The sequence below is a fragment of the Pogona vitticeps genome, chromosome 1 (assembly GCF_051106095.1).
Source record: "Pogona vitticeps strain Pit_001003342236 chromosome 1, PviZW2.1, whole genome shotgun sequence".
Taxonomy (NCBI): Eukaryota; Metazoa; Chordata; class Lepidosauria; order Squamata; family Agamidae; genus Pogona; species Pogona vitticeps.
Genome location: NC_135783.1, coordinates 264,647,883 through 264,665,249, shown reverse-complemented (window position 1 = coordinate 264,665,249; position 17,367 = coordinate 264,647,883). Strand labels below are relative to the sequence as shown.

Below are 17,367 nucleotides of genomic sequence, written 5' to 3'. Positions count from 1 at the left end.
TGTGCTCCTTTATTATATTCATGTGGCTCGGACCAAGAGGAACTGGGATGTCGAATGTCTGAGTTTTACCCCTGCCTTTTTTGTGATCATCTTGCTTTGTCCAGGATGATGTTGCGGTCACCATCAAAAGCCCGTTCGATTCAATGGCTGGCACCACTACTGGTGCAGTTACGTTAAATTTGCTTTTTCAAATTGCAATGACCTGCTGGTTACATGCTAATTTAAGGTGATATGGTGAAAACGGTTATCTGGGAAGACTGGGTTTTGACAGTTAAAATTACGCGGGGAGTACTAGCGGGATGGTAACGTTATACAGTATACAGTCAAGTCACTACCAACTAACTGATAGTGCCCTTATGAATTAATAACCTCCAAAAGGCCTTATAGCTAATAACTCAGCTCCGATCTTGCAAAGGAAAAACAATCCTTTGTTGAGCTAGAGCTTGAAGGTATCCAGTAACATCATGGAGTCTAGCCCTTGTCAAGTATTTTGTCTTCCTGGATTCATGTGTTCAGCTTTTCCCAAAAGTACATTGCTTTTCCATTTTGGCTTTATTTTTGTAGAATAAGTCATCACGCAGTATAATAAACTGTGTGTTGTTGTTCATCTGAGGTTGTATTTACCTAATTTTCAGACCTGTTAAGAACAGATGATATTTAACATGTCCTGATCTGTACAGCCATAGACTTCAAAGAGGGTTTACTTTATTTTTTACATGTACTTTATTTTTCACATGTTATTCAGCATATATACTGAATAGACAGATTAAAAAACACCTCTGATAACTTTGCCAGCAGGAAGTAGTCCTTCCCCATATTCTGTGTAGCAGTAGCTTCTTAACAAGAGAAGAGACTAAGTATCTGTCAATCAAATGTGACACACTGATTTCTTTTAAAACAACCCCTAGCTTTCCAGAGTCACAAAGCAATTAAATAGATGTCTGAATCATGGTTAGGTAAAGGTAAAGGTTCCCTATATTCGTGAAGGCTTTCACAGCTGGGATCTAATGGTTGTTGTGGGTTTTTTAGGCTCTTTGGCCGTGTTCTGAAGGTTGTTCTTCCTAACGTTTCACCAGTCTCTGTGGGCGGCCTCTTCAGAGGACAGCAGAGGACAGTGCTGTCCTCTGAAGATGCGAGCCACAGAGACTGGCGAAACATTAGGAAGAACAACCTTCAGAACACGGCCAAAGAGCCCAAAAAACCCATAACAACCAGTAAAGGTTTCCCTTGGCAATTTTTGTCTAGTCGTGTTCGACTCTAGGGGGCAGTGCTCATCCCCGTTTCCAAGCCCTAGAGCCAGCGTTTGTCTGAAGACAATCTTGCATGGTCACATGGCCAGTGCGACTTAGACATGGAACGCCGTTACATTCCCACCAAGGTGGTCCCTGTTTACTTGCATTTGCATGCTTTCAAACCGCTAGGTTGGTGAGAGCTGGGACAAGCAACGGGAGCTCACTCCGTCATGTGGATTCGATCTTACAGCTGAAGATCTACAGACCTTACAGCACAGAGACTTCTGCGGTTTAACCCGTAGCGCCACCACATCCCTTCTTAACATGGTTGGTTTTTCTTAAATTGTTGAGAAAATTTATTATTTTCCCAGGATACCACCCTTCTCTCTTGAATTGTAGGAATCTGAGCAGCACAGTTTTGGTTATATGCAGATTTTTTTCCCAATAAATAAATAAATATTTCAATATATAAATAATGAATAAATACTCTGCTGCTACTCATCGTGAGAAAGTGGCCTGAGAAAGGTGGGTCTCAGGCTTACCTAGGACCCTGTTGTTGGCAGTGCAGTGGCCCCTGATCTGCAGTTGCAGCATGCTGGGAGGCTGACGCGGATCAGGAGGAGGGGGGGTGTCAACTGTTTATGCTTTGTAGTTATGTTTGGAAGAGCATGAGAGTTGTATATGGATTTTGGACTACATTGAGGTCCAGCACCCCTAACTCTAGCATTGTTGAAGGGAGAAATGTACTTTATTCCCACCCCATCCTCCAGAGATCGCACTATATCACAATACTGCAGAATCCCTTCATCACCAACTTCTGTTGTTTTCCCTTAAAGTGCTTTTTTCTCTTTAAAACAAGGGCTTGAGTCTAGCGATTGGAAGGATATGAGCCTTCTCAGCCTTTAAGACCTTCTTTCGATTCCACCATCTTCCGACGTGTGTTTGCTCTCTCTCCTCCGTGGTTGCTCTCAGGTTTTGGAATGTGCTGCTCTTAGAAACCAGGTTGGCCCCCTCCCTCTTGTCCTTCCATCCTCCAAAGACTTTCCTCTTCAGGCAGGCCTTTAAAGCAGTAAGTATCTCATGAATACTTGTTTGTTTATTTGTTTATTACATTTATAGCCCACCCATCTAGTCATATAGACTACTCTGGGCGGCTAACAACATATCATATAACAATTTAAAATCATAACAATATATTACTAAGTAAACAGTGATCCACGATGGAAGAAAGGAACAAAATAATAAAAATTCAGAGGATGGATGGAGGGAAGGCTTGCTTAACAGTTTTCAATTGGCATTTAAAGATACCCAGCGAAGGGGCCAGGTTAGGTTAAAACAGAAAGTTAGGTTAAAACAGTTAATTGTGAATGGCTTTAGTTTCAGCTTAAGGGACGTGGTGGCGCTGCAGGCTAAACCGCAGAAGCCTGTGCTGCAGGGTCGGAAGACCAGCAGTTGTAAGTTCGAATCCACGCGACGGAGTGAGCACCCGTCGCTTGTCCCAGCTCCCGCCAACCTAGCAGTTCAAAAGCATGCAAATGCAAGTAGATAAATAGGGAGCACCTGGTGGGAAGGTAATAGCGTTCCGTGTCTAAGTTGCACTGGCCATGTGACCACAGAAGATTGTATTCGGACAAAACACTGGCTCTATGGCTTGGAAATGGGGATGAGCACCGCCCCCTAGAGTCGAACACAACTGGACAAAAATTGTCAAGGGGAACCTTTACCTTTACCTTAGTTTCAGCTTAGTTGGAAAAACTGAAATGGTGATTAAGCCAGATAGGTGAACATCCCTTTAGAGTGGTCCTCTTTTTCAGGGCCAGCTGTAGCATTAGGCAGAATGAGGTGGTCACCTCAGAACTTACAGATTTTTAACTGTTTTGTTTTTAATCTTGATTTTTAATCTTTATATACGTTTTTTTTAATATGTGTTTATATAGTATTTTAAAAACTGCTGTTTTATACTTTTAGTTGTTTTGAGCTGCCTTGTGTTCCCTATGGGGAGAAAGGTGGCATATAAATAATATATATAAATTAAGTAAAATATTTATCTTTCCCCATGATTGCAGGGGACCAAAAAAATGGGTTAGAGGGATTGCATTCCAGCAATATGTATTATATGTCCTTGCTGTAATAGGCCTTGAGCAATGAAATTACAAATGAGACAGCATTACCTGGATTAAATTTTGTGACAATTTTATCAATACACTTGTTAATTAGCTTGATAATGACAGGATATTTGCATTACTTCCAACTGGTTTTGTAAACCAGCATTGTAAACAAAGGAACTGCTGTCTTATCTTTCTGTATTTAATTTCCTTCATTGTTTTAACTGTTTCTTTTCTGTCTGATGGCAGACCTTCTGAGTCAGTTGATAAGTGCATCTTGAATACATAATAACACATAGTAAAATTATTTTTAAAGGCAGTGACTAGTGACTTATGAAGATGCTGATTTGGGGGTTGGGGGCAACATGCAACCCAGAGAACCTGTTTGTACTTTGAACTGCATTTCTGCCACTGGCAAATGTGCTGCTACAGCAAGCAACACAAGTTCGAAACCACTTGTTCAGCAGGCCAAGGCAATGAGGCAGTCCTGAAAGCAGGCAAATCAGGGAGCTGGACAGGGGACAGATTGTATTTGTCTTCACTGTGGAAGGGATTGGCCTTCTCAGCCACACTAGATGCTGTTCCAAGACCTCTATTCAGAGCACGTTACCATAGAAACTGAAGAATGCCTACTACTATATATATACTGCCTTGCAAGCAAGGCCAGAGACCTTAGATGTTGCTGATGGTGGTATGGTTGTTTTCAATCCCTATTCACACACATATGTAACACTTCATGGTGATCCATTCAATTAATTTTCATTTTTTGCTGTCTTCATCAGCTGCAAAAAGGACTCTCAAATGTGCATCAAGCTTTATTTTGAACTGCACTTGGTTTGATGGAGTAACTTGGTTTATATTTCAAAATTTGTGTTACTGTGGCATACTTATTAGGCCAACAATTACACTAATACAGATTCTAGCAGTTTATAATGGTCAAAACCAGCTATCTTTGAATTAAGGTACCCTTTCCCAGTAGAATCCTGTTGTTTATTTCCAATTTGCTTGTGTGTTTAATGGCTTTAAGGGACCACTTAACTACATGCGAATTGGAAGTCTCTTAAACTGCTCCCTTACAGAAATCTTGGAGGAGTACAGACCTTTCAAAATCATGGCTGTGAGAATACTGTAGAAAGGCTACAAGAGCACAGCAATATCTGCTGAAACTGTCAGAGATTATGAGTGGAGAGAAATATTCATAGAGATCTTCACCTCTTCCCATTTGTGCATAAAGATCAAGGAAAGTGATCTGCCAGTTTTGAATTGCCAAGGAGAAAGAACATTCTCCAAATTAAGATGATAATTGCCTGCCTTCAATCTGAAAAAGTGGCCCTTTTCAGGGTTTTCTAAGTTTAGAGTACTCAGAAATGGTTTACCCTTGTCCATTACCTTCTTCTGGGGGTGTCTTGGGACTGTGCAAGACTACACAGGCTAGCCCTCCTCACAAGAGGCACAGTGGGATATTAGACTTCCAATCTCTGGCTGCACAGCCAAATACCTAACTCACTGAGCTATCCAGTCAACTTAGTCTTGATTAAAAATCAGCTCTAATCAAGATTGTCATCATTAATTGTTCTATCTGTAGAATGGGATTTTAAAAGAAATATCTTTTGCTAATCTAATTTCTGAATTTTCTGACAAGAAAATTATAAATCCATGGTTAATTACCTTTAACCATGGTTCGAGTGGTACTCTGTGAATCCACACATCCCACCCAGCCTCCCCACTATCTGTCATGACCACTTTTGGCATTTAATTTTTCAGAGCCATTACAGCGGCGGATATTTGGAACTAAGGTACTGCGGGTGGTTAATTTGTCACTATTTAAGCTCTAGAATATTCCGAATAGTCCTGCGCAGACGCAGTTTAACCCATTACCGTGGATTCACAGAGTACCACTCGAAGAACCAGTTACAGATAAGTAACCTCTCTTTTTTTATAAAATTATCTGGTGTGAAGGAGCGGATAGAAAGAGTGTGCTGTCCGCGGAAGACAAAATGGAGGAAAAGAGAAAAGAAGGGAAACATCAGGATGTAGTAGAGAACGGTGAAGGAACAGAGGGAAACTTGGCAGTTGGAGAAAAAGCAGGAAAGTCAGAGGTCTGTCTGGTGGAGGGGAGGGGGAGGAGCAAGAGGTGTCAGTGTGAGAGGAGGATAAAAGCAAGGAGGGGGTGGTTTGCTTTAGCAGAGTAGTAGAGGAGTATGAACGCAAGAAGAGGGAGGAAAGATGAAAGGCATTTGAAAGAGTCTGTCAACAAGGACTCTTGGGAGACTTCCCGAACTTAAAGGTAGGAGGACTCCTCCCTAACCCTGAAGCAGAAGAAGAAAAGCCAAGACGTATGGTGGCACACAAATGGACTGTCATCGTAGCTCCGTGAGAGGCTGAACTGCACCGAGAGTGGGAGAAGATGGCAGCGCCTTTCCCTGAGGGACCGGATGAGAGGGGGTGGGTGAGGCACTCATCTTGTGGGATAATTTTTGCGATGAGGAGTACCCCACCCCCACAATCGGAGGCCAAGGAGGGACATGGGGTGCTACACCAATAAGTCCATGGGACTACAGTAAAAGTTTTATTGATGTTGATAACGGCCTGTTGCCGAAGTTGGAACCAATGTTGCCTTTAAGCGAAGTGCTGGTGGATGTAGGGGACAATAAAGTTGACAGTTCTAAAGTTGTAAAGACAAAACCTCTGTTATTTCCCGCCGACAGTGAGGGATCGCCTGAGGGAGGTAGCGGACCTCTTCACATCTGGTAATATGTTGACTTTAAAAAGGACACTGATGCAAAGTGCTATGAGAAAGAAGAGGCAGGGAAGTCCTCATCGTTCTACACTAGGCCTCTCAATGTCTTAAAAATGCCCTGGTCATGGAGAGTGAAGGTAAATCATACAGAACCAACAACTCCTTCACAATTTTGGGTCTTAAAAACTGAAAATCATCAATGAAACTAAGCCAGTTCCTGCTTTGGATGTTTCAACAAAAGAAACACTTTAATAGCAGGGCTCAAATTACAATGGATACAGTTTTTGAATATATTTTGGTTGGACAACATCTGGAAATCTGAAAAGATATTTCAAGGTGATGTACAATCTTGATACATGTATAAACCCTGAGGACGAAACATAATATGAAGAAGTGGGGTATTTTCATATGTATGTCTTAAATTTGTCAGTAATGTGAACATAAAGTCTACAGTACCTAGAATGTTTTAAAGACTCTAAGTTTGTTTTTACTCTATTTACATGCAGTACAAATAGCATTTGGAGATTATCATTTGTTTTCGTTCCAGGACAAATGACTGAAATAACAACCCCAAAAAATTAATAATTGATCATTTGCTTCCTTCTTATTTAACTTATCCCAGGATCTATTTGTGATGGAGTGTCTCACCCCTTTAATGGCAGAATCATTCCTGGTTAGTCTTGAGTATGCTTCATTAGCATTACATGTATGTATAAATGATTAATTTCTGCAGTTTTCAAAGTATTACCAAAGAGTATTAGCCTGTTACAATGAAAACAGCAGTCTTTCAAAACTTTAGATTAATAAATTTTATTGTGTGGCATAAATTCATACAAACTACAACCCAATTCAGTACTGGTATATCAAATGCAGCATTTTGCTTGGAAACTAAGGGGCTTCGTTTCACAAATAAGTTGTAAACAAACAGACAAAGGTTACTTTACAAGCAGCATGATAAGATAGACAGAATTTAATTTTATGGCCCATGAATCCTTTGGAGCCATTATGACCTTGCTGCTTTTAATTAACATCTTGGGCTGTTAAATATCTAGGATGGGCCTTGTTAAAATGATAACATTGTTTGTGCCTACTCTTTCACACTTCAATAAAAATCTTAAGATAATCATTTAAGTAATGCTGTGTATTCAGCAACTCTACTCTCCTAACAAGAGGAGGCAAGAATAATGCAGACAGGAGCTCTGGGGGAAAAATATTCATGCACACACATGCATATATCAGAACAGTGTTATTCCAACTGCTAGGCAAAAGCTAGCAGATGGTATGGGAAGTCTTCTTGTGCCCTTCAGATATTGTGAATTAGCACAACTAACATGTCTAGCAGCATGAGCTGCTAATGAATCAAGTGGCAGCATCTTAAAGCAACATTGGGGAAGACACCCTTCTGCTTAGATGAACTGCAAGTGGCTAATAGTGAGGGATCATGGGAACTGAAGTCCAAAACATCTGGAGGGAATCAAGTTGAGGGACAGCTGCTATAGGGCAACTGTTGGAATACTCTCAACCGCTCACAAAGCCTTTGAATAAAGAGTGTTTGATCTGCTTGACTATCATTCAGAATCCTCTTCATTATACCAACTGCAGCAAATTCATCTGAATTCTGCTCCAAGGTCAGGAAGAATACTGGGAAGAACTCCTGACCCTGCAATTTAAATGAAGTTAATTTCATTTATTTCATGAAAGGTTTAGCAGAGGAAGAACTTAAAAAGAATGGTCTTTATTCCTATGCTATAATTACATATGTTACGCCACATAACTTGAGTGCAAGTGGGATAGTCTGGTACCTGAACAGATCCCTAAATATGACAACTGAGATTAATCCAGCAAAATTTGATGTAAGGTCCTTTTGTATGGCTCTGACTGTATAAGAAAAAGTTGCAAGCCAGACCACTGTACTGGTACAAAACAAACACAAGTTTCTTGGTGCACACAATGTGGAATTGCCCAGTAATAATCTTCTGATTGGGTGTATGTATTTGACTCAACATGATAATGGACAAATCATTGTGGATTATGAACCTTCACATATTGTTCAACAACGTTCCTGTTGAGGTGGACATCCATGATGGCATTGTGAGGCTCAAAGAAGTTAACAGACTTTGTCTTGAAGCACAAGTAAGCAAAATCCACTTTGAGTAGCTGAAATCGTGTTGCTTAAAGTCACAATGAGAATAAGCCCTTTGAATCAGTGAGGATTTGGTGAATCAGCTCCTCTCTTGAGTTCCATTCCTTCAATGCATCTACAACTCTAGTTCTGACTCACAATGCTAAGCAACAGGATTTCAGCTAGCCTATCAGTGGAGTAAGGATTTCACAGCTCTGTTAATTTTTCCATGTATGACTTACATACTTCCCAGTAATAACTAGGGTATGTATATGACTATATGCAAAACAAGATATTGACAAAATAAAGGAACATGTTGACTCATGGTACATTGTGCATATATGCATGTGTAATATCAATGACCTACACGCATGTGACCAAAAATCCAATAACCTTTCATTCTTCCCATTATACTATTGGTGGATTATATTCCTATATATACAAAATAAATAAAATAATAAAAACAGCACTACACTGTTTTATTTTGAAACTTTCCATTATCATCTGAAGGCTATAACCTACACATATTTATGAGGAACCAAGTCCCATTGGACTTTGTGAGACTTACAATTTTTGTTACAGAGGTTGAAACTTTGTATTTACAACCACAACATCTTCATTACGGGGGGGGGGAGTGTATATTAAAATGCTTGTTTGCACTAGTCAGTGAGTTGTATTTGTGCCATTTGAACATTAATGAACTTGTAAAGTCAACATTTATTGTCTCCATATGGGTTGAGCTACCTGCAATGATAGTCAAGGTTTAGATTTTCATCTTTCATTAATTTTCACAGCTGCAAATTGATTTCAGAGCTTTCCCATGCAGATATTGCACAAAAAAGGGCTTCAGTAGTACAAAGGGCCATTAAAAATCAGAGATAAGCTAAAGCATAATTAATGTAATCTTCATTAAGTCTTAAATATTTATTCCTAACAAGATGGGAGCAAAGAAATTCTAAGACTTCCAGCCTGCTAAAACCAGTCTCAGAGGCGTAGTTCCCACTGCAGCACTGTCACCCAATTCTGTAATCTATCATTTTAATGCTTAGGATACAGAAATGACAGTTCTACCAGTACTTACTTATGTAACTACATATGTACAGATTCATCCCCTCAACTTCAAATTGAAAGGATCACCACCTCTGCTAGAATGATGGGTTTGAGGGGGTGATTTCTGGCTCTGACTGCTGAACTACCATTCCTGTGATCTCTTTATCATTGGCAGGGAGGCCAGGACTTAATGAAAATGAAGTCTAAGAAAACATGAACAGCCATACAGTTTCCAAACCTCAACTAGATGCATGAACAGTCTGGACATATACATTTCAGCTTGTATGTTCCATCCTACTTTCAGGGACTTAGGGCATGCTTGCCTGTTGGCCTCAATAAACTTTCCGATAAATTTCTTAGTTTGAGAACATAATTAATCATATTATTCCACGCAGAAAACATTACATGGCAAAATTATTTAATCAATTGTAAATACAATTCTTAAAGAATTCATGCACATGGAACTTCGGCTAGGGAAACAGCTGTGGCAATCAGAAAAAGTGACCAGTTATGTGCGACGGATATTTAATCAGATCGCCATGGCAGCTTCCAGGGTGAAACTCCATGCATGTACAAATGCCTTCCCTCTTGAGTTTCTCTCCCGGGATGAATGGGGCCAAATTCAAAACGGAAAGTAAACAAACCAGCTGCCGGCTACCTGTGTGCAACCCTGACAGAGCTCTGAGTATATATTTTAATTGCATTTTAATTGTTTTGTCTTTTTATTGTATTTTAAATGTTGTAAATCACCCAGAGACCTTTGGGTAGTGTGGGCGGCATATAAGTTAAATAAATAAAAATGTGAACAGGTTGAAACTGGCAGTAACTTGCTAAAAATGAAAGAGGATTGCTTCACACAGTATCTTCAGTCTAGGTCAGTAAAGCTCATTCGGTTATATCACCATCAAGTTAGGATAAAATTTACTAGCAATGTTGTTGTGTTCAGTTAGCAATTTCATAACCACCAAGAGTAATAGCACAATTTAAGTAACTAATTTTAGGTGAATGAATCCTTGCAGCATGGTGTAATACAGTTTGTGCACTGTTTTACACAAACAGAATCAAATACTGGAAACAGTACTTGCACCAAAATGAAATAGATTTTTCTCAAATAGCAGAAATACTAACATCGTTCTATCATAACGTGAAAGTTACCATCCCCAAATTAATAGAAATGAGTATTTAAGTGTGGAGTGTTCCTGTTCAGGGCCTATTCAACTGCATCCTCTTCTCAGGATAGCCGATTTCATCCTCCCTTCCAACAGTCAGTCAATATAACATGTCCACAGAGCACATCCAGCCCTCACTGGGCAGTTTGCATGGGATTCTAAAGATTTTTTTGTATTTCTGTAAAATGTTGGACTTTCCCCAAGGCCACTGATATTTCCACTCATATGTGAAAGGTGCAGTTCTGGCTACAACCCCCACCTAAGAGAAATGAGACTAGTAATAATATATATGATGGTCATATGCGAAGAAGGGGAAAAACACAGATTTACTGCCTTTAATATTGAACAACCAAAGTTTCACTTTTGTACATAATCCAATTCAAAGATATTATAATTAGCACTTCCAGCATGAACAATCTGTATTTACAATCAATGAGACAGGAGGGGAAAGCTAAAGATGAATCTTCAATTTGTGTATGAAACACCATTCAAAATGTACTATTTACAAAGGTCTCAAAATTCAGAACCTTACATGAGAAAATATTAAAACTGCTTCACTTACAATTTTTGAAATGATTGTTGCCATGTTTTAAATATCTGAAATCTTCCATAATGCCTTAATTGTTTTTGTGCAACATTAAAAATCTCATCCCCATATTTCTATAGCTGATGCTTGTCTGTCGTTTGGAATCTGATGTTAAGTATATGCAAGAAAATTTAATATAAAATCCTAATTCCATAGTCCTGGGTAGAGAATAATTCTTAATAGGTGGAATCCATCTATTCCAAAATTCTTATACATAAACATTATACATGTGAAAAGTCCTTCACTCTTGAGTAAAGTTTATGCAAAGTATTAGTGAGTAAGAACATGTCAAACTTTGTATGGATTTCAGCTGGTACAGACCTTGTTGACTGAAAATAAAATGTATTTCTATTGTTCCTTTAGCCATATTAGTAGTTAATCATCAATTCCAGGCGTTTCACCCTGCTGGATTCTGGAAGCTATTCTAATGGCTTCTTCCAAAGATTGCTGTTCTCCAAGCTGAAAGAAACAAAATTGTATGCCAAAATGCATTTTCCACAGTAAACTAAAACAAAGAATTCTAAAATATTTTTTTGTGAAATTGGCTTGAGTATATCAGAAAATTGTACACAGATCATACTTCTACATATGAAATTGTAGTGGCCATTCATCAGTATCTAGTTCACAAGATGTACCTTAGGTCTGAAAGCAGTTTGTCTTAAAGTATGTGGAAGATATGCTGAAGATTGGGAGACCAAAAGTCTCTTATGTAGGTGGCACAATCCTTGGATATCGAACTATCATTAAACTATTTCTAAGCATTAATAACAACTGATCAGGAATCTGATATGTATCAGCCTCAGGTTACTCTGTGTATGATGTGTATCTTTTAGTAATAATTACATGTCTGCAGAGAAAAATGCTAGATACTACTTTTCTGCTTATTTTAAGTGGTTGTCAGTATAACTCAAGTGGATCAAACCCATTTTGAAATACAGTGGTGCCTCGCTTAGCGAGTGCTTCGCTATGTGATGAATTCGCATAGCGAGGGGGTCCGGGCCATCACTGGAGCGTTCGCTCAGCGATGGCCCCTATAGCGTTTTTTCGCTTTGCGATGATCGCTAAGCAATTCGCTTAGCGATTTTCGCAGAGCGAAGCGGGGAGAACAGCTGATCGGCGGTTCCAAAATGGCTGCCGGAAGGTCTGCGCCGCATTTTCGCGCCCTGCCCTCGCTTACCGAGGGCGCGAAAATGGCGGCGCTATGGAAAAACATCGCTTAACGGTGAGTTTTCAAGCCATAGGAACACATTGAACTTTGTTTCTATGGCTTTTTTATTCCCGTTTAGCGATGTTTTCGCATAGCGAAGGTTAATCCGGAACGGATTAACCTCGCTATGCGAGGCACCACTGTAATTCAGTGCCACTTTTAAAAAAAAGCATTTAAATTACCAATGTCCCTTAACTTTCTGTTAATCTTTGTGTCCAATGATTTTTTATTTTTGTGTCCCTCCTCTGATAAAAGATTAATGTGTAGGAGGTGGCATGGTAGGCTGCCTAAAAGGATGGCATTTGAAATATCATCACTCTCCGTATCTATTCACAGAAGATAGCTGGATCAATCAGGAGGAGAGACTGTCTCCCCCACCAATCAAAGTGGAGCTTTGCAGATTTTAAAGAGATCGAAAGAAAGAGAAAGAAAATTGCTATAGTATTTTAAGACTAAGAATTCTTTTTCGGTGTGAGTCTTCATTCACTTCCACTCTGAGGGAGTGGATTTGATTCATTTTTGTCCAAAGGAGCCATTTTTGATCCACAAAAGCTCACAATTAAATAAAATAGTTAGTGTTTAAAGTGCTGCAATAGTTTTCCCTTCTTCTGCCGATAAGCTGAGACAAACATCTGCTTCTTTGGATATTTAAAAAGGTAATACAGATATTTTGGTGTAAGCAGAAATCTGTTTTTAATTTAGATGTTTTATGTTAGAACAATAAAATATTTTAAAATAATGACAGTACAAAATGGCAGGATTCAGCTATTCTAAAAAAAGATTAGCTTTACTGTGTAGTAACTTCAATGACACTTAGTTTTTGCCAGTTTACAACTAAAACTAACTGCACTAGACCAGTTCATAAAGACTTCTCTGCAAGTACGACACCACAGATCATAAGATCTTAAAAGAAAGAAATAACCCCACACAAATCCCTTTACTGGAAGTCAAATATAATGGAGGGCAGAAGCAAAGTCTTAAATTATTTTTAAAAAGTTAAAAAGCTGATGGATAATTTGAAAATCAAAATTTCCCAATGACTATATCCATTACCTGCACTGCAATCTGTGTTCCATTGGATGTTGCCAGCAATGTAACAGGCCTAGATTCTGCAGTCACTAGATGATGTCCATGTTGCTGATGTCCAATTTCTGGTGAAGCACTATGGAATGCTGCTAGATCCTGAGCCACAATGGCAACCTTCATAACAAAAAAAAAATATCCACAAGCTTTCTAAATACTGAACTAACCACTGTTTTTACTTCTTCAAATATTCTGCTCTCCAACCATATATTGGTACTGTTTATGAAGGCCAGGGATACAGAACATAAAAGCTGTATGTAGCAGTAAAATCCCCATATCCACTAATGCACAGACAGCACAGCTGTTTGTAAAAAGAATATCATTTCTTTTCTTACTCCAGTCTAGTATACCACAAGTCTGAGAAGCTTTTGAATGAATTCTGTTAATTAGCTATTAAGCAGAGTAGGTGCTTGAAAAGAGGTATCCTGCTGACTCTTCCTTTTGAGAAATCCTTGCATGTCAGCTGATTACAACAATCTAGCAGCAAATAACAGCTTTCTTTTAGTATTTTTTGTTTTCTGTATTTGGTGGATATTATAGTATAACTTCATAACCTGAATTTCTATATAATTTGCTGTTGTATGTTGTGCTAGCACTGCAGTGCAAGCACAAGAGACATTTATTTCCCTTCCTTTCCTGCTGTAACTCTCTGTGCCACCTTAAAAATGACTCTGGAGGATTTATCAGACAGTTTGGGGGGCACATGAGAGGTTTCAAAAGGGAGAAGCCTTTCCTCCATTTCTGCTGTTCCAAGGGGAGTCCAGCATTGGATATGGTCCATGTGAACCAGCGTAAGTGCCTGAACCCAGAAGTGAGCCATCCACTCACTTGTCCAAGGTGGAATAATTCAGCACTGTCTTTACCCTGTTGCCTTCAATCGTTCAAGCTATAGCATTAGGAGAAGAAGGTGAGAATTTGGGAAAAGAAGAAGGCAGGAAATCTATATTGGGAAGAAATCAACCAATAGAGCAGGGCTTTTTGATGACAGAGGAGGAAAAAGGGGGAGACAGACTAGAGGGGATAAGAAGGGAGAAAAGAAGTTGGGGATCAGAAGAGTGGGAAAGACCAGAGGTGGAAGATAGAGAAGAAGATAAGATGATTTCACAAAGTGCTGAAGGGCCCTATGTATTCTCTGTCCCTCATAAAGGGGAGAAAAAGGCCAACTGCTAGAGGAAGGTTCTGAAGGGCCAAGAAGGTGGTGGAATTGAAGCACAACTAGCGGACGTAGAACTGCTAGAATGGACCATCTACGTTTACCAGAGAGGGAAAGGTCCCTGGAGAAAGGTGGTGCATCTGGACCTGATACCAGCTGGCATAACACGACTCAAAGGCGATTGGGCTTGAAACCCACATTGTGCGACTATCTGTGCAGTGAGGAGCCATCCCATGTGGAAACCTACTGATCACAAGAAGTTTGGAATGGCCCCTTGTTAAAGGACACTTTTGAAATGCCGGGATTACACAAGATGTGGCTTGAAACACTGTTGGTTGCCAGTCCCGTTGGACTCACTGAAATTGTTCATACCACTCCATTTAAAGATATTAAACCATTATATAATGCTGTCCCATCTCCTGTGATGATTTTCATAAAGAATGAGGAACTGCCTATCTTAAAATTAGAATCTAATCACATATAGTCTAGTGACCATATTGATCTTTTGTTTCAAGTATAAAAATACTATCATATCAGACAAAAATATTATAATTAATAAGTCATAAAAATACTCCGATTAATAATTAGCAAGTTCTGTTGTTACAAAATAAATTGATTGCAGAACTTGTACCATGTTCTGCCCTTTTCCTATATACAGACATACATGTTCCCTTGAATTTTTAGAAGCCATTTACCTGCTGTCCTTCAGTGCCTTCTGCTGTGACCATTGCAACAGAATGTGTTCCTGCAGAAGAAATAACTGCATCATGAGCAGGGACTGTAATGGTGGCGTCATGGGCAGGGACTGTAATGGTGGTGCCATCCTGTGTTACCATAGTGATAGTATTTCCAAGAGCCTGCATGTCAGCCTGAGATATGTTAACCTGAAATATAACATTACTTAATTAAACTAACAGCATAATATTTAACTTGTAGACTTTGTTCAGTCAGTAACAGATGATTCTCTCAATGTAACAAAAATAAAAACCAGAAAGTAACAATTAAAATATAAGTTCTATTTTATTTTCTATTAAATTAAAATACAGATTACTATTTTTCAAAATCTCAGTCCACATGAAATTTATTTTTATTTATTTATTTATTTATTTGATTTATACCCCGCCCATCTGATCTAAAAGACCAATCATAAATAACACAGAACTGAAACTTTAACAATAACTTTATTAAACTAAGGTTGATCCCCTACCTACAGAGTCTTCATCTCTTTTACTGTAAGCCAGTGGTTCCCACTCTGTGTGCTTATAGGAGGGAGGAACCATGCAAATCATCCCAGCCTTTAACTGCAAAGTTTATGGTTCTGTTCCATATAAACATTACTTTTCAAACATTACCCGTGGCAGACTGAATTCAGTTTTTTTTTTCCCCAGCTTTGGACAAGTCCTGTAGAATTGTTTTGGAATGCAAAAGGAATTGGCCAAAATGACCTAATCAGCAGTTTGGGAATGGAAATAGGAAGAGGCCAAGCAAACCTTTAGCCAAAGTGATATTTGCAACCAAATATTCTTATACCATTCTGCAGAAGTGTAACTGGAAGTAGTTTGTGGATCCTAATCTATGGGGTTTTGATGGTCTTGGACTAAGATTCCCCAAGCCTTGATAAACATCAGAAACTCTAAGCTATCTTAATTAAGCCCTTTGGATGTCATGCAATTACATTTAGAGGAACAAGATTGGATTCACTAGTGTGAATCTACTTTTCAAAGGGAGGTAGAAGTGTCTTTTCCTTTGGGGAAATGGAGTGTGAATTCATATGTGCCTCCTGCAGAGGGAATGCAAAGGCTAATTTTTAATTTTTACACTGACAATACTAATTTAATGAGTTGAATAATTTTAGTTTGCTGTGTTGCTAGCAATGAGATAATTAGTTAACTTCTAAGATTTCACAATTTTCAAACCTAACATTACAGGTTCTGTAGAACATCACCATCAACTGCCTCACATACTTCTGGGCCAGAAGTTGTATGTCTGACACTTTAAACCTGAGCACATATTAGAAATACTAATTCATTTTACTGGATATATTAATTAATTTTTAATTAATTTTAATTAATTAATTTCATTTGGAAATTATAATATTTATGGATACAATCAAACAGGTAACCAAGAGGAAACGTAATATTCCAATTTTGAATGACATTTTGCAGGAATGGATTTAATATGGCGAATACTTACATGCTGTGTTCCATCTTGAGAAATGAGTGTGACTTGCTGGCTTAGCCCGGTTTGAGTCACTGTAGCAACTTGCGCAGAAACAACATCTTCTCCTTCTACACCTGTTACATAAGTTATCTGAGATCCTTTAAGAACATCTTCACCTTGACCTATGTAATTAAAGGAAGATTGGTTTAGTGTATTTGTAACTTACAGCAGTGGTTCCAAATTTTCAACTCACAGTTCCCTTGACTTACTGGACACAGGCTGTGACTCCCCCAAAACAATACTTTGGGTGAGGAGAGGAGGAGGGGGAAGCATGGCCTGAAGAGTATCCACAGTATCCCCACCCCTGGCTAAGTTTGGTGAGGCCCTGGGGCATTGCAGCACAGTTTGGGAACTACTGGCTTAAATAAGAGATGAAGACTCGTGAATGCAGGCAGTTTTTTGCGCATGTAAAATAAAACACATACATTGGTTTTATCCTATGCTTACATTATAAACTAAAATGAATTAGAACTATGATTTAGTTTTGTTAAACACTAATCTTTATCTATCAGCATTAGAGCACAAATATTTGATATCTTATTCAAACAATTATTCATTAACTAATCCACTTTTCTTCCAAGGAAAAAGAGAAAGCCTGCATTGTGTAACAAGTAATGAAACAGTATAGTATTTAATTAAATGTTTAACCAAATGTAAACCTTAAATTTAACCTTTCCTTTGTAAATACTGATTAGAACTG

General features: G+C 38.7%; 1 protein-coding gene across 4 annotated transcripts in view; it reads right to left on the bottom strand.

The window, feature by feature from the left end:
• Nucleotides 1-10,739: 10,739 nt before the first annotated feature.
• ZNF143 (zinc finger protein 143) overlaps nt 10,740-17,367 on the bottom strand; it is a 51,964-nt gene continuing 45,336 nt past the window's right edge. For all 4 annotated transcript variants that reach the window (XM_020789915.3, XM_020789917.3, XM_020789918.3 and 1 more), the window contains 4 exons: nt 16,641-16,789; nt 15,143-15,331; nt 13,265-13,411; nt 10,740-11,463 (listed from right to left, as the gene is read on the bottom strand). In XM_020789915.3, the coding sequence (XP_020645574.1) occupies nt 11,380-11,463; nt 13,265-13,411; nt 15,143-15,331; nt 16,641-16,789 (569 nt within the window). In that variant the 3' untranslated portion in view covers nt 10,740-11,379. The remainder of the gene's footprint in view (nt 11,464-13,264; nt 13,412-15,142; nt 15,332-16,640; nt 16,790-17,367) is intronic.